We start from the raw sequence: 25,008 nt of genomic DNA, 5'->3' as shown, positions 1-25,008 counted from the left end.
CACACAGCAGGCTGACCTGCAGCTTTACATGAAGACAGTCGACTCCTTTAGGGATTTTAACTTCACTTCACATCCGGTGTGATCAGTGTGGGGAGCCTAAACATGACTCAACCATCCTGTAGCGGAGAGGACTGTTGGACCACTGAGCCAAACATCATGTCTGCTTCTTCTTACCTTCCATGACTTCTCGTTGGTGCAGCAGCAGAGAGTTACTGTGACATTCAAACCCCATCAGTCCTGCAAACATCTTCCGAGCACTCTAAATCCAGAAAGCAGAGCCTGTAACTGTTCCCGGAGTCACATCGACCATGTTTCAGATCCAGCCTGTGGTGGAGCTGAGCTCATTTCCGTTGTGGAAAAAAATCAACCCAGACTGTTTTTTTCTCCTCCTCCTGATTTGTTCAACACGTGAAACCGGCTTTTCACAGCAGCTCCTCAGACCATGATCAACATGTTCAGACTAAAGTTTTGACGCTTAAACTGCAGATTGTCTCAGTTGTCCTCTGAGGAGCACGAGCGGCTCCAGCAGCTGCGCGTGAGAGGAAGGAGGCTCCTCTTCATGTCATGGTTGTTGAGGAGAAATCCAAAGCGGTGATTTGAAGAAATGGTAGAGGTATAATGTGAGAGATGATGAATCTGTGTGGCGCAGATGAGTCGTCCGTTACTCGCTGCGTCGTGCGTCGTGCGTCGTGTTGGAGCGGCGCGCGCGGAGCTCCTTCCTACGTGTGCAGGAATTTGACTCCAGACTCTTCAGACCGCCTCACGAGCACAGAGAGGAGGACTGAGAGCGGCACAGGACACACACACACACACACACACACACACACACACAGCAAGTGGTCCGGTTCAGTTCGGTGTGATATGGTAGCCTATAAATTGGGATGTCATTCAAATACTACTAAACACCATGTTAAAGGGGACATTATGAAAATTCCACTTCTCCAGTCTTTTATTTATTTTTATTTTTATTTACTTGGGTAACCTGAGAGTCTACAGACCCACAGCATGTGAAATAAACCCATCCATTCCTTTGTTTGTGGTCTTTAGCTTTTTCTTAAAGGGGCAAAGGGACTCTCCAGACTAAATGGAGTTTGGAAGTTTGTTCCACCACCAGGGGGCGACAGACTAGAAAAGAGTTAGATGCCTTGTTGTGACGGTTGGATAGTGTGCAGGAGGGAGTGTACATTTAAATGAATTAAGTCTCATCTGGTTTTATGTTCAGTTTGAGTTCCTAAACTGAAAACTGAAACGTCTCGTCTGAATCTCCCTGAACTGTTCACACGTCATCATTTTACAGAGTTTATAGCGTGGAAAAGGTCCACGTCTAATTATTGTTTGTATGTAAAGTGTGCATATTTTGAGTCTCTGCTCACATACCCTGCATGGTTTCAATACCAAAGAGCTCCTTTGTTGCTGCTCTGAGGGGATGAATGAGGAGCGAGCTCACACACACACACACACACACACACACACACACACACACACACAGAGAGAGAGAGAGAGACGTCTTTTCATCCTCCCTCACAAACTTCCAAACGCTCCTTTCATTCAGCTCAGCAGACGAGACAACGTGAAGCTTCTTACTCCATCAGAGACTCGCTGTGGGGGGAGAGAGAGGTGTGATGTGTGTGTGTGTGGGGGGGGGGGGTTAAATCCACAGGTGCACCTGCAGAGTGACATCATCACCTTTTGGTTTACAGATTAGGAGCTGTAAATGTCAGCGCGCTGCAGGTGTCAGGGAAGGTTTCCCGTCTCCTCTGAGAAAACAACAAATCCTTTAATGCACAAACACATGACAACAAATCAGCTCGAGGTTTCTCCTCCTCTTACAGGTGGTGTGCTGCTGAAATCCACTGAACATGAAAAACATGATGACTATTGAAATGTCTGCAGAAGACGCAGCTGCATCCTGGAGAATTGATGGCAAGAAGACGCATTAAAAAGGAATTTCATTTCATTTACTGAAATCATATAACCAGACACAAATGCTTTAAATCTGATCTATCGTTCCTCAAGTCAAAGTGCTTGTGTAGTATCATTTAATTCTATTGTATTTTTCCCCTTTATTTAATGTAAACATGGTCATAGTCATGGTCGTTTTTGAAACTTTGTTTGTTTCGTTTGTTCTTTTGGAGCTACTGTAACATGTAGTTCTGATTACAACCACCAGGTGGCAGACTCAAACTACAATCTGACCCTTTGAAAGAGCAGACAAACTCCAGACCATTTTCTTCTGAATAAAAATTAAAACGAGAGCGTTTACTTTACTGAGTTTACTTTTATGACTTACAGAGACACATGTTTGTAATATGATAAATGTCATTCAAAAGCTTCACATGAAGTTTTTCAGAGATATGAAACTTAATGCTTTGAAGCTCTAAACAGCTGCAGATAGACAGATGTGCAAAAACTAGAATAGCTTTTCAACTTTACTTTTGCCTCAAAAATATTCGGTAAGATGAGTGTTGATCTTGCTATCGCTTCTTTTTCTGCCAAGGGGGGGGGGGGGGGTGACATGTAAGAAACCCACCACAGGTCTGACTTGAACCCGAGCCACCTGTCAGTCTCGGTAACCATGACGACATCTGTTTCTGCAGATGATTTCAGCTGATCGACCAGGCAACACAGATAGAAAGGTTAGGTTTCCCCTGCACACGGTCTGCAGGCAGCCTGTGGTTCTACCTGACATGACCTGCGTGTGATGGAATAAACACACACACACACACACACACACACACACACACAAAGCAGCTCAAAGACGAGGCAGAACAGCAGATCTGGCACTTGACTTTTTATTCATGCGTAACAACTGAAGTCATCGGACCGTTATCAAAAAGAAAAGAAATCCCTTGTGTCCTATAACACAACTGTTGTTGTAATAAAGAGAAGATGAACCAACGTAACGGACATTAAAACACACAAGAGCACGAAACGAGGAGAGAGAAGAGAAACAAGCTGCAGAGATTAGACCACGCCCTCCTCGGGGTCGATCAGCGCGCTCCGACTGGAGAACACGTCTGCCAACATGTGTTTGGGGATCTCGGAGCCGCGGACCTTCAGGGTGTAGCAGGCGTCCTCCACCTTGCCCAGACTCTGCCGCAGCGTGTGCAGCTTCTTGGACACCTCGTAGGGTCCCGTGTTCCCGATGAAGGAGAAGCCGTCGTGGATCTGACGCAGGAACTGGCTCAGCTGGAAGGGCGTGTCGATGTCGCCGTTTCCCACGCTGCTGATGCACATCCGCATCAGCTCCCCGGTCAGGTCGGCCACGCCCAGCAGGTAGTCGGAGGGCGTCACCTGGAAGGTCAGCACCTGAGCGCCCGGCGGGAGAGCTTCAGCCGAGCCCTGAGAGGGAACGTAAGATAAGAGGGAGGAGTCAGAACTACACGCGAGCAGAGAAAGTGAAACGAGTTGAGAAGACGGCTCGACCTTCTCTGCTCTCATGAACACCAGCCGGGCGTTGATCTCCTCCAGGCTGATGAGGCTGCGCTGTTGGATGTAATGCAGGAAGGAGACGGCCTCCACGAACTCCTGGATCCCTGATTCATGACAGAGACAGAGACAGAGATCAACACGCTGGACAGTACGTGACATCATCGTCATCATCGTACGAGCCAATACAGCGAGTGTCGTGTCATGGTTTTGGTTTCTGAACTTTATTTATTGATGATTTATTGATGAATGGACGTCGTGTCAGTGACATCACTCGTTGGTTTCTGAGGTGGGGTGTTGAAGCCCAGCGATGGAGGTCAGCATGTTGGAGATGCTCTCTCAAACTAAGTTTGCACTCCTGCAGTAATGGCTCACCCGGTGTGAACGCTCTGTGAAACTGATGGAGGTCTTCTCCTCGCAGCTCTTCGGCGATTTGGCCGATTTTCTGTCGAACTCCTTCCAGCTTCACCTCTGCTTCTTTCAGAATCACCTCGGGGTCTGTTACGCTTTCGAATCGAGAGAAAAACAGAAAATGAAGAGTTAGAAATGTACGTCTCAAATTAAAAACCACCGTGTTTCATTCCAATGTTTTTAGACGTTAAACGTTCTCCTGGTTTCTTTAAGTTGGTTTGTTGATAAAAACATTTAGGAGCAGTATGTGTCTCGGACCCCCAGTGTTTAAAATGGGTACTGCAGCCCCCCCCCCTGCATGTGAAATATTTACGACAGCTGTCCAAACCAAACTTGGGACAAACCTGGTCACTCTGTGGAGAAGGAAAATGGTCCTCTTGCTCTCGATGGTGACGTCTCGACTGAGCTTCACGAGACGCTCGTATTTGTCGTGTTTGGTGTCCAACTCCTGCTGGAAGACTTAAAAAAAAAAAAAGACAAAGACAGGAGAAGAATGAGAGATTGGCAACAAACAAAAAAAGAAGCAAAAACAAAAGAGCAGAGGACGGAGTTACCTTTAAAAGCAGCGATGATGGGTGAGGGTGGACTGCTGCTCGCATCCTGCTCCTGCACAGCATCCGTGTGTTTACGGGGAACGCCTTCACCTGACAGGGAGCAGAAAAACAGGCGTCCAAAACCGTTAACCGCTTCTCAGAGTGGCTCCGTCTGCATATTTTATCTTTTAGTCTGAAGGATGTTTGAGGGACAGAATGGCTTCCTGCAGAATAATCCAATAAAATAATAATAATAATAATAATTAAAACACACAAAACTAGGGATGTAAAGATTAATCGTGATAAATCGATCTTAATAACACGGTGAGCTTCAGCAGCTGCAGAGCAAGATTTAGAAAGTTCAGGAGGCACCGAAGTCTTTTAAAATCTTTTAGTGGAAACATTTTGACTTCAACAAAAACGTGGGAGTGCAAATAATAATAATAATAATAATAATAATAATAACTAGACAATTCCAGCAGAAATTGTGAGGGTGGTTGCCGTGTGTGCGTGAGAGTCTGTGTGTGCGTGCATGTGTGGGACAGCAGTAAGAACGGTGCCATCTAACAGCTGAGACAGAACTCTGTCACACTGAAACAATGATGTCATCACTCTTCACTCTGAACCATAGACTAACACCTACTGCTCACTTGACATTCAGCTTTGATCTGCCAGAACATTCCATCAATGTATTTGAATGGGCGTACCACTGCTCGCAAAACCTCAAATATCTTAAAAACTAAACATAATATCACCGATCCGTTTGGACTGTGAGCGACAGAACAAATAGGCGCACGTTTTGATATATTTTATTTTCATCTAACATTCAGACTGGGACCACAGTGGCAATTTTAAAACATGAGTGAAAATTGTGAAATTCTGGACATCACTAGAGTGAGAGCCCAATGTGTGTGTATGTGGTGCGTGACTGTCAAACAAATGTCTCTCCTGGGAGACTGAAACATTTTATGTTTTTACTTTTTGCTTTATGAGTGAGAGGACAGTCAGAGCTTTATTTTGATGTATTTTGTTTATATATGTGAGCAACAAGGACTTCAGGATGGCGATTTACAAATATGTTTCCAAAACTGAACTTTTTGGCAGTTGCACTCTAGGATTTCAAATTTTGCCATCTGCTTTGAATGGGGCAAATTTTGGCCAAATTTTTGTCACTTAAACTCGATTTGTGTCCAAACCGTGTGCCCGAGGTTTCCACAAAGTAATAGCACACTTTTTGGGGCCGAGCCGGTCGTTTTGATACCTTTCTTGTGTGTGTGGCGCAAACGCTGTGGGAGGAGTAGCGCGGCCCGTTTTGAGGATATAATAAGGAAAATAATAATAATATTAACAATTGTAGTAGTGTGGTTTGCCTTTCAGGCAACCACCCTAATAATACATGAGTGACAGGCAGGTTAGAAACACCTAAATAAATCTGTTTCAGTCTCGTGTTGTGAAATAAATCGATGCATCGTGAGTTCTGTTTGACTTGTTTCTCTTTGTTTACTTTAAATCAGCTGTTTATTTACAAAGTTATTATTCTGGATTTAACGTCATAAAACATCTCTCACCTTCTCGCTTGTTCATGTCTTCACGGCTGCAGGGTGGGGTTTTTTTATCTTGTTTTTTGGATTAAATTGTCTAAAGGCTAAAAACACGCTGTAGACCAAATATAAGTCACGTATTTCACGTCTTTCAGGGATTATCGAGGATAATTACGACTCTTTATATAAATTAAATCATTTTATCTTCGTTATGAACCGACTCGATAAAGTCTAAACATCCTACTGTTTGAAATAAAAGCGTGTTTACTGGATACTCAGAGCAGGCGTTCATGTGGAGGTCCTTCCGTCAGAGGGGGCTTAGACGCATTCTAGACGCGCAGGCAGCGGAAACAAAACGAAGTGCATCATGGGAGATGTAGTTAGATTGCAGAATTTAGGTTTTCAAGTTATTTAAGTGCTATTTTCAAGTTTATTTGACTTTTTCTATGTCAGATAATCCCAGTTGTGTCTTTTTAGCAGCTAGCTAAAGCTTTAAATTCATATCAAATCAGTCTAAGCAATTTAATTTTGTGATAACGTCGGCACAAGTAATATTTTTATTTTCCAAGAACTGAATTACTAATTAATTTTACATGTTCACCAACATGTTGGAGAGAAATTATCCAGCAAAACTTGATTTATCTGTTTTATCGACATAAAGCTGATTCAGATTTTTGTCTACAGTGTGTCAACATATTTAAAGTCCTGTGTCGTTTGACTAGAGTGCTGTGATCCGTGCCCAGGAGGCAGGACTCAGTTTCAATGTTGTATTTACAATCTGCCAGAAAGAATGATACAGACTCCACCTTTAAGATAAAAAATCTACTTGTTGGAAGACTTTATTTTCTTTGTTGTGATTTGATTGAATGATGGTGGTTTGCTGGACTGTCCTGAAACTGATGTGTGAACTTTACAAAAACAGTGTTCCTCTTTTCTCTCTCTCTTTCTCTGTGTGTGTGTGTGTGTGTGTGTGTGTGTGTGTGTGTGTGTGTGTGTGTACATGGCAGACAGGAAATGGAAGTGTGTGCGCGGAGAGAATATTTGTGGAAGAGATCAGGTTTTTAATGATCCGTGTGTAAACCTCACAGAGTGTTACATGTTAGAAAGGGTAACACACACACACACACACACACTGGATGTCAAATGAATGATGTAACTTATTCCTCTCTTGTAATGAATAACAGAAGTTGTCATTGTTTGAAAACCAAAAAAATACAGAAGAAAATATTTGGGGCACAGGTGTCCTAGCGGGTTGGTCACCTCAAACAGCTGGCACGGGCTCAAGTCCGCCCAGTGGTTGCTTTCTCGTGTCACCCCCCCCCCCCCCCCCCCCTTTTATCTCTGCCTCTCTCTTTCTCTCTGTCAGGGGCTTTCCCGCTCTCCCTCTCTGCTCTGAAGTCTCTCACCTGTAATTAAACCGAGCTGCAGGAAGTGGTCCGGTGTGTAATAAGGGAGAGTGTGAGTGTGTGTGTGTGTGTGTGTGTGTGTGTGTGTGTGTGTGTGTGTGTGTGTGTGTGTGTGCCAGGAGGGTGATGATGAAGCCCCTGCACGTTTCACACTCAGGTGAGTTTGGGTGAAAGAGTTAAGGCTGAAGTTTGAACCAATCAGAGACGAGCTGCAGGAGGCTCAGAGTGAGATCATGCATTCATGCATTCATTCATTCATTCATTCAGGTGTGTGACCTGGTGTGTGAGGTCGCTGCTGACCTCAGGAGAAATTATCTGTGATATTTGGAGGAGAAGGAGGCGGAGTCAGGGGAGGAGCAGTGGGAGGAGCTTGACTGGAAAGACGTGGTTAAACAAGTCCAACGCTCCTTTTCCTGGACGTGATGAGGTAATACTGCGGCAGCTTCTAGTGCATAACAAACACTCTCTCTCTCTCTCTCTCTCTCTCTCACACACACACACACACACACACACACACACACACACACACACACACACAAAGGCCTGAAAGCACTAACAGTTAGGTGCCATGCTCATGGGCACAACAGCAGTAAGAAGTGTGCTGGCAACACTCCAGCTACCAGTCACTATGTTTATAATTGTTGTAGCCCCAGAACAAGTTTTAAAGGTCTCGTCTTGTAATCTAAAGCATTTTTCCACGTCATTACTGTGATTAGAGGGAAAACGCCTCCTTCTGAAAGAACAGATGGTTTTAATTCACATGTTTGACTATTATTATTATTATGCCCCGGTTAACTTCCTGGTGTTACAGTCTAAATGAGTGACACGCCCCCTAAACACAAGATGATGATAAGTCAGGGATATTTATGGAATGAGCCTTATCTCAGTCTCGTCCTGCCTTGGTCTTGGTCTTTACTCGGTGTCAAAGCACCCTGGTGTTGAGTATATCTCGGTCTTGGTTAGTGTGGTCTTTAGTACTACATTAGCTCTTATTTCTGGGGCAGACACAGGTCTCTACAGATTGAGCTGCTCTTCTAATTTCACAAGAGACACAGTGACAATAATCAAACATCAAAGAAAGTGAATCAGGCTTAAACTGTTTAATAAGAAATAATGGTAGAAAATTCCAAAAATAACAAATCTTACAAAGAAGTAATCAAAAATATATAATTCCAATTTAAAGCAAGTTAAAACAAAAGGACAACATGTTAAGAAGCTCCAGGTGACATACATGAACCCTGACGTGTCTCCACAGAAACTCTCGGTGTTTTCACACATGCACAAAAAACTTCCTGAAAACTTCCCTCCCCCCGGACAGGGGGAGGGTCTCCCTCTGGAGGATTTATGAACAAGAAACTCAAGATTTCAGGGGCAGCCTCCCTAAACCCTTTCTGGACATTTTCAGGAGTTCATGTGTGAAAACTGTTTTCTGTGAAGCTGAATAAAACATCCATATGTATACAACATGCTGTTTAAGTACTGTGAATAACATGTGATCACTGATATGACATAGCCATTACAGAGGAAACGCCACACTCGCTGTGTTTCCTCTCACTTCCTTAAAGAAAGTCTCAGTACCCGCCAGTTTAAGAGCTTTTCAGAGATCTGCTCTAACAGGCGATAAAACACAACATGTACAAATTATTTAAAAAGAAATAAATGAGCTTTCAAAATATTTTTTTTCTGCTCTAAATCAACCCCCCCCCCCAACAAAAACAAACGATGATTAATTCAACATGTTGAGGAAACAAAGAAACTAAAAATACATTCACCTCTTTGAAACTTTCTGCACATTGTGTCGTCATCGACCCCAGCCTCCGACTTGATTCAGCCTCAAACAGACAGCAGCTGGACTTACGTGAGCTCAGTCTCATGACCTCATCAGCGCCCAGATTTGCAAAGGTCATTTAAATAAAGCTACCAGACAGGAGGCCATCTTAAAACGAACAAGTTCAACAAGACAGCATCAATGTCAAACCTTTAATCTTTCATTTAAAGCCGCTGTGAGGATTTTTTATCCTGTTTGGATTTTGGCGCCCCCTGTGGACAAAGTATGTCATGTAGAGTAAAGTCCCCTTCAGAGTATAGCCATCCAGATCTTTACAGCTTGTTCCTAAAAAAACAGTGATACTATTTATCTGGATTACATCACCCTTTAGCAAAGAAGAGAATTACTGTATCATGACCATTTTTATCTGGATCTGACCTTTAGCAATCGGGGCGCTGAGGATGAAAAGTCTGAATCAAACCATCAGCTGGACACTAAAACACAGCTGTGAGTCAGAGGGCGGGTTGGGAGCATTTAAATGTAAAAAAAAAAATCCCAAAAACTTTTCATAAAAATGATCTCTCTTTGCGGCGTCATGTTGCAGCCCGCCCAAACAGAAATCTGTATGCAAACACTCAGTTATAAAATTAATTTCGACATCAATACAAAGCCAGTCCAGGTGATAAGATCAGTGTTAAATGTGTCCATCTGGTGGGCTGAGATTTAAAGCCTCACAGCTCTGTGGATGGACTCAATGAGGGTATAAGTAGTCCAAGCATGATGACATTTATCCAGAATGAGAACATCCACTCTTGATTTCAGTGAGACTTTGTGCATCAGGTGAAAGAGACTGAATCGAGGCAGTGTCCTGATGCAAACATTCAAAGTCACTGATTGGTTAAAAAGCACAACAAAGACCTCACTGACTACAACAGCGAAGAAGATCACGCTGAAGAAAACATTTCTCAGCATGATCCCTGACTGCGCGTGTCAGGAGGATTAAAGAAAGTTTTATGAATGATGTTCTGAACTCAGTGTTTCCCACACATTGGTGACACAAGAAAATGTATGGTTGCCCAAATATATTTTATTTATTCAGGCCTGACAGAAAGAGACCTCTGTAAGTCCCTCCTGTAAAGACACAGATTGAGGTTCGACCCTCGTGTTAAAGCTTAAGTATCTGTGTCTTTGTTTTAATATGTTTCTGTAGCAGCTTACTGCCGTTGCTCTCCTGCTGTCGTAGATAAGGATGCTGTGGTATGCATCATCATCAATAAGTCTCCACACACACGGTTTATCCTGATGTGATAATGGAATATTTGGAATATTTCAAAACATGAGTGATGCTTTTAAAACATCTCTGACATACTGCTGATGAATATTGACAAAAAAAAGCAAAAAGAGTGTCCGGACTAGACGCAGTATGTAAGAGAGAAGAGGTACAGGTGTGTGTGTGTGTGTGTGTGTGTGTGTGTGTGTGTGTGACAAAAGAAAGGAACAGAAGTAAGATAAGCTGACTTATGCTTTTTTGTAACACAATCTATAATAAGTTAATATCAAAGCCTAGCATCAAAATATAAGCTAGGCTAAAAAAAAAAGGTAACGCCACTTGTACGCTAACTCCTCCGCCCAGAATCTGAGTCATTCTTTGGGAAACACATTCACACAGTTTGTGTGTCATTGGATTTAAATTAGGGACAGAACAAAACATCATCAACGTACAAGTGATGGAAGAGACAGAACAGGACATCGTCAGCGTACAAGTGATGGAAGAGACAGAACAGGACATCATCAGCGTACAAGTGATGGAAGAGACAGAACAGGACATCATCAGCGTACAAGTGATGGAAGAGACAGAACAGGACATCATCAGCGTACAAGTGATGGAAGAGACAGAACAGGACATCATCAGCGTACAAGTGATGGAAGAGACAGAGCAGGACATCATCAGCGTACAAGTGATGGAAGAGATGTTTCTAAAACGCCTGAACAATCCTGTGTGATATGTTTGTTAGAAAACAAACCAATCCACATTCAACAGTTTACCTTCAAACACTTCCTGTGTCTGATTATTGATACAACTTTGTGATCATAGCTCTGATCTCATTCCAGCTGGTATAAAAACACGACTTGCTACCCCCAGAGTATGCAGACTCTGCACGTTCTGTCCAGAAAAAGCCGGATGTCTCCCTCTACAGGGAAGAATTAGACCAACTCTGATTGCCCTGAGAGCTGTTCTTGTTCCATTAATGGAAGCAGCTCCTCTCAGTTACTCTGTCGAGCTGATTTGATGTAGTCAGCCAGAGTCGGATAGTGGCCTTCAGGATTGTGCAGGTTTTTAAGGGGCTGTGTGTTCCCACTTCTCATTGGATCCATGTTGGTGCCATTGCTGGCTGGACGGGGGAGCAGGTTGGTGTAGGTGGTCCTTTGGCTTTCCCTTGGGGATTGCATGAGAGGAGAATGGGTTTCTGGTACCTGTGGTTCTTGTTTTAAATGGAAGCCGGCCGAAGACTCTCCTCCCACCAGACCTTTAATTATATCCTCCCCTTCCATTCCCTCCAGAAAGGGGAAAGAGCCCTGCCCCTGTGAGCCGCCTCCACCTCCAGGCACCGACCCATTAAACAGGTTTTGGACAGGATTGAGGAGGTTGAAATTGGACCATCCAGTCTCAAGACACTGGTTCTGGTTCTGTGGGTTATTCTGGGCCCGTAGCTCAGAGGGGAGCACCGGCCTTTGGTGCTGTAGGTGAAAGAGGGCCTGAGACTCTTGCTGGCTCAGTCCTGGTGCCTGTTGGACCGAGTCCAAGCACTGCAGGTCGGTCATGGAGAGCTCAGGGAGAAAGTTATTCTCAAAGCTGTGCTCAACTCTTTGGGGCATACCAGGTCCACGGCCTTGCTGTGGCCTGGAGTGAGGATGGGACAGGTTGCTGTTCACTCCAGATGGGTTGATGGTGACTGTTTCCATGGAGATGGGGGGGTTAGGATTGGCCCAATGATGGCTGACAGGAACATTATGACCCTGAGACGACATCGTGACATTGTGAGGGGCCGGCGGGTATTGCTGGTTGAATACCTGTTGTTGGTGCATCACAGGTGTGTGCTGCTGCCTCGGGTAAATACCGCTGAGGTCTGCTGAAGAAACAAGGAGACTTTAGTGTGATTTCAGGGTAGAATCATCCAGATCAGAGTCCTGTTGCAGCAGCTCTGTATAAGCTCCAAAATACTGTTGCAGAACGCTCCACAGAAAGCTTGGCTATCCTAACATCTTTGTGCTATCGTAGAACTTCTGCAACTGGTAAACACTGGTGTCCTCGTCTGTGATTTCACGTTGTATTACGGTGTTGTGAAAGATACTCGACATGTACAGAAACAATGATGGCTACGCCTACACAGACATTCATATGTGCAAGCACTGCTTCTCCGCATCTGGATCCTGGATCTTGTTTGCCTTGTGACGCCTCTGTTACTGCCTAGAGAAGAAGTGACATTCAAACTACGCTACGTTTGAATTTACACAGAGCTGCTGCAACCCAGTGCTAGGTCATAATGTTGTTTTTTGTTCACCATTGTTGATATTAGAGGGACATATATTTAAGCAGTTACCTTTCCTCATGTGACCCATGGTACCCTGAGGGACCGCCTTGGGCCTGTTCATGGACAGACCAGCGAACGCACCACCTGAAGAAGGACCAAAACCATTAGTTACCCTACAGTCATGTGAAGGACATGCTGAAACATTGACATGGTAAGTTGCAGTATATATACAGAGTGCTGTATCACTTGCCTGACAGTCCTGATAACCTCATCAGGTTTTCTCTTTTGCGCTTCTTCTCGTTGTAGCCGTAAGGATCTAAAGAGGGATCAACATGTTTAAAAAAGAACCCGGTCTGTCTTAAAACTGTCTCCACTCACAGACGGAGATCTCTGCTCACCTTTGTCATCGGGCAGATATCGGAAATCCATTGGTTCACTGACTTCCTGGTCAGAGGGTCGGCGTAGCTGCATTTGCACGGTGACAGACTCGATAATCGACGTGTTGTAGTAGGGCGGAGTCTTAAAGACGATGGCGACCTGACGATGAACATCAGCCTGAGAGAAGGCGCCTTTGGCCTCCCAGCCGTCGGAGGAGAAGAATCGCACCTCGATGTCATCTGGGAGAAGTGATGATGGAATACAAGAGCGAAAAAATGGACTGATCATGCAACGAGACGATGCGACAGATATGAACCGAAAAAATGAAGACGAATGGAGACGAATAGAGAGAAAACAAATGTAAGCCAACATTTCAGTGAGATAAAGTGCCGATCATTTCAAAGAACACTGACGGTATTCACCTTTCTGGACTTTGTCGCACAGTAAGAAGATCTCGTCCTGTCCTTTCACGCTGCCACAGTTCTTATTGACTCGACAGATCCTCAGCTCGGCTGTGTTCGGGGCTCCTGATGACACACGAACAAGCATCAAAGTCAACGAGTCAGATTTCATACATTGAAGCACTTTCACTCATCGTGATACCGGTGTCAGTGAAAACCCTTATTTCAACTTCTCTCTGCTACCGTTGTTTCAGATGGTGTCTCTTTAAGGCCCCCCTCCCATGTGCCCACTTTCTTCTGATTGGTCATCTCTATGGGGGCAGAACACTGCAGGGCTGCCGGAGGACGACTGCTCTCCAGTGATGGGAGAAGAGAGTCTAAGGGCTTTCAGTAGCTTGCGTTGAGGCTTGAAGCCACCTCTTGAAAATTCACGGTTTGATATCGGGAATCTATCACGTGATTTACACAACAAGATGTTTAGCGCCCTCTGCAGACTGACCCTGTTATTACTCCTCGCTTACCTCATGATCAGACACTTTGCCCTCTGTTACAGCAAGTAACAGAAACCAAAAAAATCTCTTTCTGTTTCTGCCTAGCCGTCTTTCTTTGTGGTTGTAAATTTCCACTAGTTGCATGATGGGAAATAGTCTCAAGAGAAAGTTAGCCGTTGTCTGTACATAGTGGTGGTGTAAAATACCCAGTTTTACTTTAATCGTCTATGACTGACTTCTTTTTTAGATGTAGGAGGGGTCAGACTGTATTATTTTCAGGGTCTTTTTTATTGTTCTTCGTGTTTGTAAGAATAGGGAATCATATTTCAATTTGTCTGACATCAGAGTGTGTCTGTGTTTGATCTGTTTGATGTTGTGAATCTTTAGTTTCTAAACTGATTCAATATTAACCTCAGTGAAGGGAGCCACCACTCGCAGGGCAAGTCAGATGACTGCTGCGAGAAGAGGAAGTGCTCCATGGTAACCATGCTGCTCGGGGGGTTAGTGGGTATAAAGAACTTCCTCTTTTCGAGTGTTTGAGGAACACTGAACTAGTACGTACTAGTGCAACACTGTTACTGACACCAATACGCCATTTTCAAACGTGACATTTCTAAACAATTACCAGGCAGGATGACCCTGAGATTGAGTCGATCGTTCACACATGCACCTCGTGACGGATAGACTATTTATTTTAAAGCGTTGGTGCTTTTATTTTGTGATGTGAAGTATGAGGAAGTATTGAAGGAGGACCTTTCTGGACCTTAATGTAAAGCTTTTGATGGGTTATGTGTGCATGGGTGTAGTTCCAGTAACATCACAGGATTGGTTGATTCTGATGTTTTGGGTTCTGATGTGATATCGTCTCACGGGGCTTAGAAATCCTGCACACAGGTGTTGAAATAAAAGCTTGCAACAGGTTCTCCCGGTACAATCTGTTCGAACACTTGTGCAACGTGGTGTCATTCTTTCAGGTTTGTTTCAGTCAGCAGGACTCATTCAGGGAATTATGTCAAACAATGATTTGAAAACATGTCCGCTGCTTTTTGCAAACATAACGTAATCTCACAGCTGACCTCAGCGGCCTGAGTTACCGTCAGGTGATCACATCTCAGTTTCATAAAGTTCCTATCTCTTGTGATTGGCCAACATGAAGTCAGTCTGAACCTGAGCTTAGCAGTATGCTAGCATTGTTACAGCTTGTTGGCACCATGTAGGGTGAGCATATTTTCAAACCTCCAAACTTTAGTTTGACTGCAAACCCACGTGTATCGATCCACAGATCAGCGACCATTTCTGGCTACACAAGGTGGAAGGTGAAGCTTTCCTCCTGAGCAGCTCGTTGAAGTTGGTTGTCAGTGGCGTTGGCCTCATCGAAGTACCCACCGATTGTGTTTGCCCGTTTTATTACGGCCCTGCATTTCCACGGTGCAGTGTGTGCAACACACAGCAGCTTCACTGCCTGCTACTGTCTGAAGGAAGCTGTGACTCTCCTGGAGCTCTTTGGAAAACACTGACACCTCGCCTAACCTGGCGTTACGCTGCAGCTCCTGTTAGCATTATAAGCTAGGCTAGCTAACCAACAGTAAGCCTGAAGTTGATCAACTCACATACAAACAAATCAGTGTTAACTTTGACTCATCTATTGGTTAAAACGGTAACAGCCTTGGCTTCGTCATTGTGAGGACTCGGGACACGGCGTTTGGAGCTTTTATCGGCAGTATTAACATCCTGCATATTTGGCGGGTGTTAGAACCTTGAATCTAGAAGTTAGCAAACAGTTGTAACAGACTCACGGTTGTCGTAGATGGGGTTGGTGACGATGGGGTTCAGCGCTCTGGTGTACTGTCCGTTCTCGTCCTGCAGGTAAACCTGGATACACAGACGCACCACGTTCAGGTCGTATTCCTCCGTCTGTAGCAGCTGCTCCTGTGGTACTGAGGACACACACACACACACACACGTCAGTACTTAAGGGTGAGAGGTTACAATAACTTCCACCACAGAGCACGCGTTCGCTCATTAAAGGGTCATTTCTCTCTAATAACTGTTTCAGTTTGAACATGTGTGTGAAAGTTTTCGGTTTCAGTCCGTATCGAGTCATACTTTGATTCTCTAAGCCAATCTGAAACTTAAATAAATGAAACTTTTCACAGTCATCTCGTGAACACTGAGGGTCAGATACTTTAGATCTATATTAACAGCTGTTTAGACCATGTGACCGTGAGGTCGGCATGATGTCTGAGGGAGAAGAGAGGAGTGATGAAGATCAGGTGTGAAACATACAGCAGAGAGACTCACAAGACTGCGAGGAGCCCCAGAAGAGATGACAAAATTGCAAACTAATGCAGCGACCCGTCATGTGCTAATTTTGCAATGACAGAATCTCTGAGGGACTCTGGAATCACCTCTGACGGATACGTTGCACGCCCCGTGTCCGGAGGCTTGGGGTCAGAGGCCGCTGTTTGAACAATCCCCTTTTAATAACTCGTGTTTTTCATTTATCAGACTGTGTCGTCCCCACAACCAGCGGCGTCCTGATTCGACCTCCACCTCGGTGGCGAGTAAGTGTGGACGACAGGAACAAACGAGTCATCCTTCCTGCATGTCATCCCATGTGCTCGTTTTTAAAGTGTCTCGAGATAACCCTAACCTTAATTTTTGTCACTTTTGGGACAGGCAGTAAAGTTGACCTAATCTTCGGTCCTCATCGCAGCAGCCATGGGTTCGAGTCGGACCTCTCTCATCCCAACATTTCCTCTCTCTCTCTCTCTCTCTCTCTCTCTCTCTCTCTCTCTCTCTCTCTTCAGCTGTTTTATCCAATAAACGTAAAAGGGTCCATGAATAACTTTATAAACATGAGTACATGTTCATGTATTATTCACTCAGTGTTAAACTGTTATCACACGTCTTCATAAACAGACTCGCAGCATTAAAAGCATGTTTACAAAGATATAAATATCATCATGATATCAAATATCATCAATAATCACAGTAGATTTGACTTTTTTTCTGCTCTGGTGTTTGTCACGTCTGTCTCTAAACCACAACTCTGGACAGACACAAACACGTCACAGCCATGATCCTCTGCCCACACACTCACACACACACAAAAGCGTCACACTCACCACCCTCACAGACAGCGTGCAAACACACACCTTTGACTGAGAGACGCCCACACACACACACACACAGACAGAGTGTCAATCACACACATCAGCTTTCACATCTGCCCACTTTGTCTTCCTCCAGCTCTCATTTTCTATCTCTCACTGAGGTGACGCTCTGCAACGTCACCTGAGGGTGGAAAGAAGAGTGTGTGCGTGCATGTGTGTGTGTCTGTGTGTGTGTGAGCAGGAGGTGACCACGGTGCTCCTGACGTGTGTGAAAGTGGTGGGAAACATCTCAGCTCTTACACTTTGTGACATTTTAGATTCAGACCCGGACAGCTAAATGAGACACAGAGACGATGTTCTGCTGCAGGCTCGAGTCCGAGTGCTCTCACCTGTGGTCATGTGACATTCATGCTCAGAGGAGCAGCCAGAGACACCTTAATGCTCTACAAAGTGAGCGTTTCTGACATGAACAATCCGTCATATATCATTTTTTTTCTTCCCCTCACTGTGCAATAACACATGGACACATTCACTTGTATGTGCAATAACCTCTCCCAAAGTGCAATATTCGCATTAATAATAATCATTGTTTTAGCCACATTTTGTATATTTAGCTTTTCCTCTGCATATTTTGTATATTTTTCTTTTTTCCAACTGAGGGTGTTCTATTATTTATTTGATCTTATTCTTTATATTGTTATTGTTTTGTTACCTGCTTCGTTTTATTCTGTCTTAAATGCTGCTGGAAACTTACATTTCCCTGAGGGAGTCATCCCAAAGGGACTAATAAAGTTCAGTCTAAGTCTAAGTAAGGTTGTGTTACTATCACAGCATCTAACTTCAGAGTCAGCTGACTTTCTGTCTCGAAACAAACTCTTTCATTGACTTTTATTTGAAAGCATTAAAAGCACAGCAAGCTCAGCAGCTCTGCAATAAGACCTAAAATGTCACCTCTAAAGAGTTCCCTTCACACACAGCAAGGGTGCAGCGTGTGTAGTGTTAGTGTGTGTGTGTGTGTGTGTGTGTGTGTGTGTGTGGTGTAAATGCGTGTGTGCAGAATTTGATTGTGAGGAGGAAGCTTAAACCACAAACAGCTTCAGTGACTCACATTTTCACTAACCCTGTTCAGATGTGACGTTTTGCCTTCAGTTTGAATGTTACGGAGGCGTAATGGGGGGACGGGGGGGGACGGGGGACGGGGGGGGGGACGGCGCCCCTCCGTACCGACTTCAGACGTAGTAACAGAGGCGTTATGCGGTGACACGGGATCCGTAGAGACAGCGGGGGAGGGATGGACTGTGTGTGTGTGTGTGCGTGTGCGTGTGCTCTGCTGAAATGTAAGACCAGTTCATAGATTGAGACGCCAAAATCACGACGTTGCAGAAACGATAAGTCTTTAGGCGTGATGATGGGGGAGCCTTTCTCCGGCGCTGTGAGCTCTGCAGACATCCAACGACAGACAGACGTCTGCGGCAGAAAGCTCGATCAGAGCCAGACTCATCAGAGAGAGAGGATGGAGAGAGAACATGCCAAGAATTTCATCTGAGATCCTCAAAGTTCAAACTGACGTCTTCAAACTCCGTCTTCTCTCAAACCGCCCTGAAGCCGACACGTTTAAACACCAGCATCAGATCCTGACATTCAACTGAATCACACGAGACCCTCTCTCACACACAACGTCTAAAACAGCTCTCCCCTGAAATCCCTCACACACTGCAGTGTGTATGTGTGTGTGTGTGTGTGTGTGTGTAGCAATGTGCAGGGTTTCTGTGTTTGTGTGTGCAGAATATGTTTATAAACAGTGTGTAGTGTGTTTGTGTGTGTGTGTGTTCATGTGGGCAGTGTTGAAGTGTGTGTGTGTGTGTGTAAAGGGTGCTGCTTGAAGTTGTTGTGTGTCTTTGTATGTGCGGTGGTTTGTGTGTGTTTGTGTCCATTGAGTGTGTAACTGTGTGCTGAACAGCGCGTGTTAAACGGAGATCTGTGAGCAGATGTTGGTTGATGTAGTTGGATGAGCTAACGTGCTAATTAGCCTGTTACGTAAGAAGCGTTTGATTTAGATAAACCCATCAGATTAGAGATACAATAAATACCGGGAGCATCGAGGTCTAGATCAGGCCTGCTCACGGCTCTGTAAAGCTGCTATCATCCTCTGAGAGAGCCGGGGAACCCCCTCGCCCCTCACCCCCCCCCCTTAATGAATCCTGTATTCCCAGCTCTCACGTGGCCTCCTGCTCTCTGCTATGTTGAGAAACTGTGAAGCAGGAATGAGGAAGTATCTGAGCGCCTGTTTGTACACGAGAACGCCGTCTGTCTGCAGAGAGGAGCTCAGAGAAGGAGAACACACAGGAAGCAGCTTTAACACACACATGCAAACACTCACATGCAAACACACACACACATATGCAAACACTGCGGTGCAAACCGAAGAGAAAATCTGTGACTTCATGTCAGCACAGACTGTTGAGAACTGGGTCAGAAGCCACAACGAGGACTGTTCTCTGGAAATGCTCTCAACAAATTGCACCGTAAAAATGACAACATCTTCACAAACAGCTGCACAGCTCACCTGTCTGTCTACACGACAGCAGAGTGACACTAACGTGCACTGCTCGCTCACCAAACTCTTATTAGTGAGGTGTAATAACGTCCTGATGTGAGTGGTTGTATAAAGACTCCTTTAACGGTGTGTTAGTCGAGTAAAGCTCCCAGAGAGAGAGACAGATTATTAGTCTGATATTTACAGGAACTCCAAAAGGCTCCAACAGCACAAACACGCCCAGAGGTCAAAGGTCAGGCACTGAATCAGCTGAGGGGACACCTAGCAGACAGCTAGCAGCTCCCACCTGTCACTCAAAGAGGCCACGCCCCCTAATTCTACATCCCTTTAAGTCTTAATATAATGTAAACAGGTGAGTTGTAGAAACATTCAGGCCGAACAGCTGAAGAGAGAAACGAGCTCTAGAGACACAAACTGTTTTTATACCAGGTTTGTTTTAACATAGAGCTCTATGGAGACATGCGTTTGTGTGTGAAGGTGACAGGACGACAGAGTGAGGAAGACTCACCATTGAAGGGGTTGATCTTCCTCGCCATCCTCTGAATGATGGCATCTTTCACCTCCCTCCTCCTCACACACTGGATCCCCAGGTTCTGAAAACTGAAGAAGAAGAAGAAGACGAGAGTTCAGCCGACTGTGTGTAACACACCTGAGGAAGGTGTGCTCCTCTTCGTCACGTCTGACACACACGTGACGTCTAGAGACTCTCCGCTCTGTGACTTCAATAATCTGAATTTACCGCACAACAACCAGGGTTTATAATTACACACATAAACACACACACACACGCATAGACACACATGCAAACACACACACATGCAAACACACACATATTTGTCAGATCATGTCTGTGATGTGGATGGTGTTGTGGGAATTCCCCAGATGACATCACTGAAGTCTGCCAGTTGGTGTGTGTGTGTGTGTGTGTGTTCATGTTGGTGTCTGACTAACACACAGATCTGTTGATACTGTTTGTTGTTCTGTTTACATGTTAACACTTTGTTGTCATGTTTACTGAGTGTTGTTTTGTTTTGATTGGTTTATATTGTGCTCTTCTTGTTAACTGTTGTTGTTGTTGTCGTCCTGTTGTTGTTATTGTCTTGTTGTTGTTGTTGTTGTCTAGTTGTTGTCTAGTTGTTGTTGTTGTCTTGTTGTTGTCTAGTTGTTGTTGTCTTGTTGTTGTTGTTGTTGTCTTGTTGTTGTCTAGTTGTTGTTGTTGTCTTGTTGTTGTTGTTGTTGTTGTTGTCTTGTGTACTCACGCGATGACTCGGCGGTCGGGTCCGAACTCGGCCTCGTAGAATCCGTCTTTGCAGTCCTTCCCCACCAGGTCGTGAGGATGAGGACGGTACGGCTCGTTCTTCGTCACCAGGTAAACCTTCACCTTTCCTTTACCGCTGTAGTTCAAGATCTGAGGAGGAGGAGGAAGAGTACTTTAGGATCATTGATGCACTAGCAGCTGTAACATGAACGTGTGTGTGTGTGTGTGTGTGTGTGTGTGTGTGTGTGTGTGGAGGTAGATGTGTCTCACCTGCAGACTCGGGTAGGTCCGGCTGTTGTCGCTGCTCTTCTCTCCCGGGATGCTTCCTGCTGAGCGACCTTCACACTTGTACCTGAAACGCATTCCTCTCTGCTTCGGCTGCTCGAAGATCTGCACCGCCGGCTCTGCCACTGCAAACGACGAGGGACAGTGAAGGCATCGTGAGAGGATGAGACAGACAGTGAAGGCATCGTAAGAGGATGAGACAGACAGTGAAGGCATCATGAGAGGATGAGACTGACAGTGAAGGCATCGTAAGAGGATGAGACAGACAGTGAAGGCATCATGAGAGGATGAGACTGACAGTGAAGGCATCATGAGAGGATGAGACAGACAGTGAAGGCATCATGAGAGGATGAGACAGACAGTGAAGGCATCAAGAGAGGATGAGACTGACAGTGAAGGCATCGTAAGAGGATGAGACAGACAGTGAAGGCATCGTAAGAGGATGAGACAGACAGTGAAGGCATCAAGAGAGGATGAGACTGACAGTGAAGGCATCGTAAGAGGATGAGACAGACAGTGAAGGCATCATGAGAGGATGAGACTGACAGTGAAGGCAACACAAGAGTAGAGGAAAGTCAAACATACGGACAGTGAAGGCATCATGTTTTTGGCTCCATCACAGATATATTTTTGTTGTTGTTAAATGATGAATATATCAATCAATATATCAGTCAATATATCATAAAGATGTGGATATTAATTCATCCCTGACAGTAAACTGAGCAGCACAGCATTAGTTAAAATCACTGAGTAACACAGATGTTAAAATAAAAGTCCTGTGCACTCAGTCTCTTTTTAAAGCGCCACAAGTTTCAGACAAACACCTTAAAAAAAAGCCCCAAAACCTCTCGATTGCACAAACAGGTTGACAACATATCGTTGCCTTAAACAGAGCGCTGCCTCTGTTTGCTCTCACAGAAACTTCTGCTTTACATCAGGACTGAAGATCTGAAGCTTCGATTCTGTCCATCATCTGTTTGAACACGAGATCTGTGTGTGTGTGTTCAGAGTTCATGTTGCGTTTGAGTGTTTGTGTAGAAACCGTTTTTTATGTCTGAGCGTTTTCTGTCCGTCCCGAATCAAAAAACAGGAAACACTGATGAACGCTCGTTTCTCCTTTTTATCCTCAATAATAAACTCAGTGACACTTCCTCTTTTACTTCTGCATCTCAGCAGCACTGTGTTACAAACGAGCTCATACAGAGTGTTATAAAGAGCTCATACAGTGTGTTATAAAGAGCTCATACAGTGTGTTATAAAGAGCTCATACAGAGTGTTATAAAGAGCTCATATAGAGTGTTATAAAGAGCTCATACAGAGTGTTATAAAGAGCTCATATAGAGTGTTATAAAGAGCTCATATAGAGTGTTATAAAGAGCTCATATAGTGTGTTATAAAGAGCTCATACAGAGTGTTATAAAGAGCTCATATAGAGTGTTATAAAGAGCTCATACAGAGTGTTATAAAGAGCTCATACAGTGTGTTATAAAGAGCTCATACAGAGTGTTATAAAGAGCTCATACAGTGTGTTATAAAGAGCTCATACAGTGTGTTATAAAGAGCTCATACAGTGTGTTATAAAGAGCTCATACAGTGTGTTATAAAGAGTTCATACAGTGTGTTATAAAGAGCTCATACAGAGTGTTATAAGTTCAGCTGTTGTGTATAAACACTGAGCGTCAGATAACGACTCTGAGTGAGAGTCTGTTTACGGAGAAACAAGCTGCACATCAGGTCTGAGAGAGAGGAACTAAAACTGATTCAACTAGACACACACACACACACACACATACACACCCTTGGAGACACACACACACACACACACCCAAACACACACACATATGCAACATATCAAACGAGTCCTGTCACATTTCTGACATGATTCAAAATAGATTGTGTTCCATAGCTGAACCTGCTTTCATACAAGTGCCACAGAGATGCGCACACACACACACACGCACACGCACACGCACACACACACACATTTTTATAAGAAAAAGGGGAAGTGAAAAAGCTGTGCTGCGTTCACTGACGTGTGCAGACGAGTACTCACAGAGGTTCGGATCCTCGAGCATTGAGGGCAGCAGGACTGAGGACACAGAGTTAAAGATTAATTATAAACCTTCATGTCACAGTGTGTGTGTGTGTGTGTGTGTGTGTGTGTGTGTGTAACACAACACATCAGGACACAGAGGAGGAAGTGTGTGCTGCTGAACTGACTCTAATAAACAGATTTAAAGTGAAGAGTTCAACCTTGATGATGCTGAACACAAAGAGATAAATAACAGAGAGTCTGAACGTGATTATCTTCATCATGACTTGTTGTGAATAAATCAAAAGTGTCCGTACTCACCGTCCATGATGCTGTCTCTGTTTATACCTCTCTGTCGGTGTGTGTGTGTGTGTGTGTCCGTATGTGTGTGTGTCAGTGCAGAGGCTCACTCTGAATGACTGACAGCGCAGGAACACAGATATTTGTTAGAGGAGACAGTCAGGGGGAATTCCCCTCTGGCACCGCCCCCTTTTATCTGAACTGACCAATGAGAGGAGGCCTGATGCTCAGAGAGCCCCTCCCCTGCTGCACAGAGGGGAGGAGGACACGAAGGTGGAGGAGAGGTTAAGAGTGACAGAAGCCAGGGCAGCGTAAGGAGACAACATGACAGGAAAGGATTATTACTATTACTATTATTATTATTATATGACTCTGTTGTATACTTGATTCTGATTGGACTTTAAGCCTGACAATCATTCTACACAAACATCACAAGCCTTCACAGAAAAAGGTCACTTCAGGGTCACTGTTTCTAAATATTTTAACCAGTTATATCAGTAAGTGCCTGTCATGTAAAGAGGGCACTGCCAGTAAGTATATTAAGGTTTTTTTTGTTGCTATTTTAAACCACAGACTGTAAAATATGAAGGTTTGAGCCTGGAGTCCCCGTATGTCCCTGCAGGGGGCGCTGGAGTCCCCGTATGTCCCTGCAGGGGGCGCTGGAGTCCCCGTATGTCCCTGCAGGGGGCGCTGGAGTCCCCCGTGTGTCCCTGCAGGGGGCGCTGGAGTCCCCGTGTGTCCCTGCAGGGGGCGTTGGAGTCCCCCGTGTGTCCCTGCAGGGGGCGCTGGAGTCCCATGGATGGCGGCCTCCGTGCTGGAAATGCTGTCTCAGGCGTCAAGCTAACGACAGGCTGAGAGCTGAGGCGGGTTTTAAGCCTCCTGACAAACCGTTACACGGCGCCCACCTGTCAATCAGCTCAGCTACACGCCTTATTGTGAATAACTCTGATCCTTCATCCAATCAAAACTGCTGAGTCATCAAAACATCACCCCCCGTACAGTGTGTGTGGATGGAGACATGAGCTAATCACACCTATTTGGTTTTTTGAAGCAGGCTGTAAACATGTTCATGTCTGCTGTAAAAACAGGCTGTTTGAATGGGTGTGTATGTGACTTCCTGTGCTGCTGCAGCCAGCCTCTAGTGGACACTCCAGGAACTGCAGGAGTTTACACTTCAGCAAACCGGAGATTGGCTGATGTGTACAAAATAAGGACGACTCCATTTTTAAGTCTTCTCTTCCAAAACAGCTGAAGCACCAGTCTAACCCTGGAACATGTGACTCCAACGATCCTCAGAGTCGGAGGATTTACCGTGACCTGGATGACTGAGAACCAACAGACGCAATGCCTTGCAATATTAAGATCTCTGACCATGAGATGAGTTAAGACAGAAACTTTCCCAGTAACTGCTGTTAGTTATTCGTTGGGCCTTTTTACCTTTAATAAATAGAACAGCTGAGGCGAGAGAGGGCGATGACGTGCAGCAAACCCAAAGCCACGACCGCTGTGACGACGACCACAGCCCCCGCACATGAGACGCACGACACGACTGCTAGGCCAACGGTGCCA

At 44.8% G+C, this 25,008-nt stretch overlaps 3 protein-coding genes across 7 annotated transcripts in view; all 3 read right to left on the bottom strand.

Annotated features, from left to right (window-relative positions):
• Positions 1-875, bottom strand: part of disc1 (DISC1 scaffold protein) — a 39,590-nt gene extending 38,715 nt beyond the window's left edge. For all 3 annotated transcript variants that reach the window (XR_013780759.1, XM_079363319.1, XM_079363320.1), the window contains exon 1: positions 175-875. Coding sequence is in view for 2 of the 3 variants with exons in the window: in XM_079363319.1 (XP_079219445.1) it covers positions 175-247 (73 nt within the window). In the remaining variant the exon portion in view is untranslated. The remainder of the gene's footprint in view (positions 1-174) is intronic.
• A 1,903-nt stretch (positions 876-2,778) lies between these two features.
• tsnax (translin-associated factor X) lies at positions 2,779-6,246 on the bottom strand. The gene is made up of 6 exons (XM_079363367.1): positions 5,942-6,246; positions 4,395-4,484; positions 4,185-4,299; positions 3,805-3,935; positions 3,427-3,536; positions 2,779-3,342 (listed from the first exon to the last, which is right to left on the bottom strand). Exons 1-6 carry the CDS (start codon positions 5,955-5,957, stop codon positions 2,965-2,967), a joined length of 840 nt encoding a protein of 279 aa, XP_079219493.1. The 5' UTR covers positions 5,958-6,246; the 3' UTR covers positions 2,779-2,964.
• Positions 6,247-8,405: 2,159 nt separating this feature from the next.
• On the bottom strand, positions 8,406-23,540 carry rel (v-rel avian reticuloendotheliosis viral oncogene homolog). 3 transcript variants are annotated; one of them, XM_079363329.1, is made up of 11 exons: positions 23,461-23,540; positions 23,161-23,196; positions 21,093-21,232; positions 20,824-20,972; positions 20,073-20,164; positions 15,688-15,828; positions 13,422-13,526; positions 13,020-13,238; positions 12,872-12,937; positions 12,691-12,765; positions 8,406-12,219 (listed from the first exon to the last, which is right to left on the bottom strand). In XM_079363329.1, exons 1-11 carry the CDS (start codon positions 23,465-23,467, stop codon positions 11,354-11,356), a joined length of 1,896 nt encoding a protein of 631 aa, XP_079219455.1. In that variant the 5' UTR covers positions 23,468-23,540; the 3' UTR covers positions 8,406-11,353. The 3 variants fall into 3 exon arrangements, with proteins under 3 accessions (XP_079219455.1, XP_079219453.1, XP_079219454.1); XM_079363327.1 differs by lacking the exons at positions 23,161-23,196; positions 23,461-23,540 and having other exon boundaries at positions 21,093-21,499; XM_079363328.1 differs by lacking the exons at positions 23,161-23,196; positions 23,461-23,540 and having other exon boundaries at positions 8,406-12,216; positions 21,093-21,499.
• Between the last annotated feature and the right edge of the window lie 1,468 nt (positions 23,541-25,008).

The sequence above is a fragment of the Symphodus melops genome (genome assembly GCF_947650265.1).
Source record: "Symphodus melops genome assembly, chromosome: 15".
NCBI lineage: Eukaryota > Metazoa > Chordata > Actinopteri > Labriformes > Labridae > Symphodus > Symphodus melops.
Note: the sequence above shows the minus strand (reverse complement) of the source record. Positions and strands in the feature narration are given on the sequence as shown.

Bases quoted from the DNA above. Each gene is read 5' to 3' on its own strand.
- tsnax (XM_079363367.1), bottom strand. The intron at 3,936-4,184 runs GTTTGTCCCAAG...TCGATTCGAAAG, and splicing joins CTTCTCCACAGAGTGACCAG to CGTAACAGACCCCGAGGTGA. The intron at 3,537-3,804 runs GTGAGCCATTAC...GTCATGAATCAG, and splicing joins TCACAGAGCGTTCACACCGG to GGATCCAGGAGTTCGTGGAG.
- rel (XM_079363327.1), bottom strand. From the start codon at position 21,419: ATGATGCCTTCACTGTCAGTCTCATCCTCTCATGATGCCTTCACTGTC. The intron at 20,165-20,823 runs GTGAGTACACAA...CTTCTTCTTCAG, and splicing joins CCCGACCGCCGAGTCATCGC to TTTTCAGAACCTGGGGATCC. The intron at 13,527-15,687 runs GTGAGTCTGTTA...GTGTGTCATCAG, and splicing joins CAACCCCATCTACGACAACC to GAGCCCCGAACACAGCCGAG.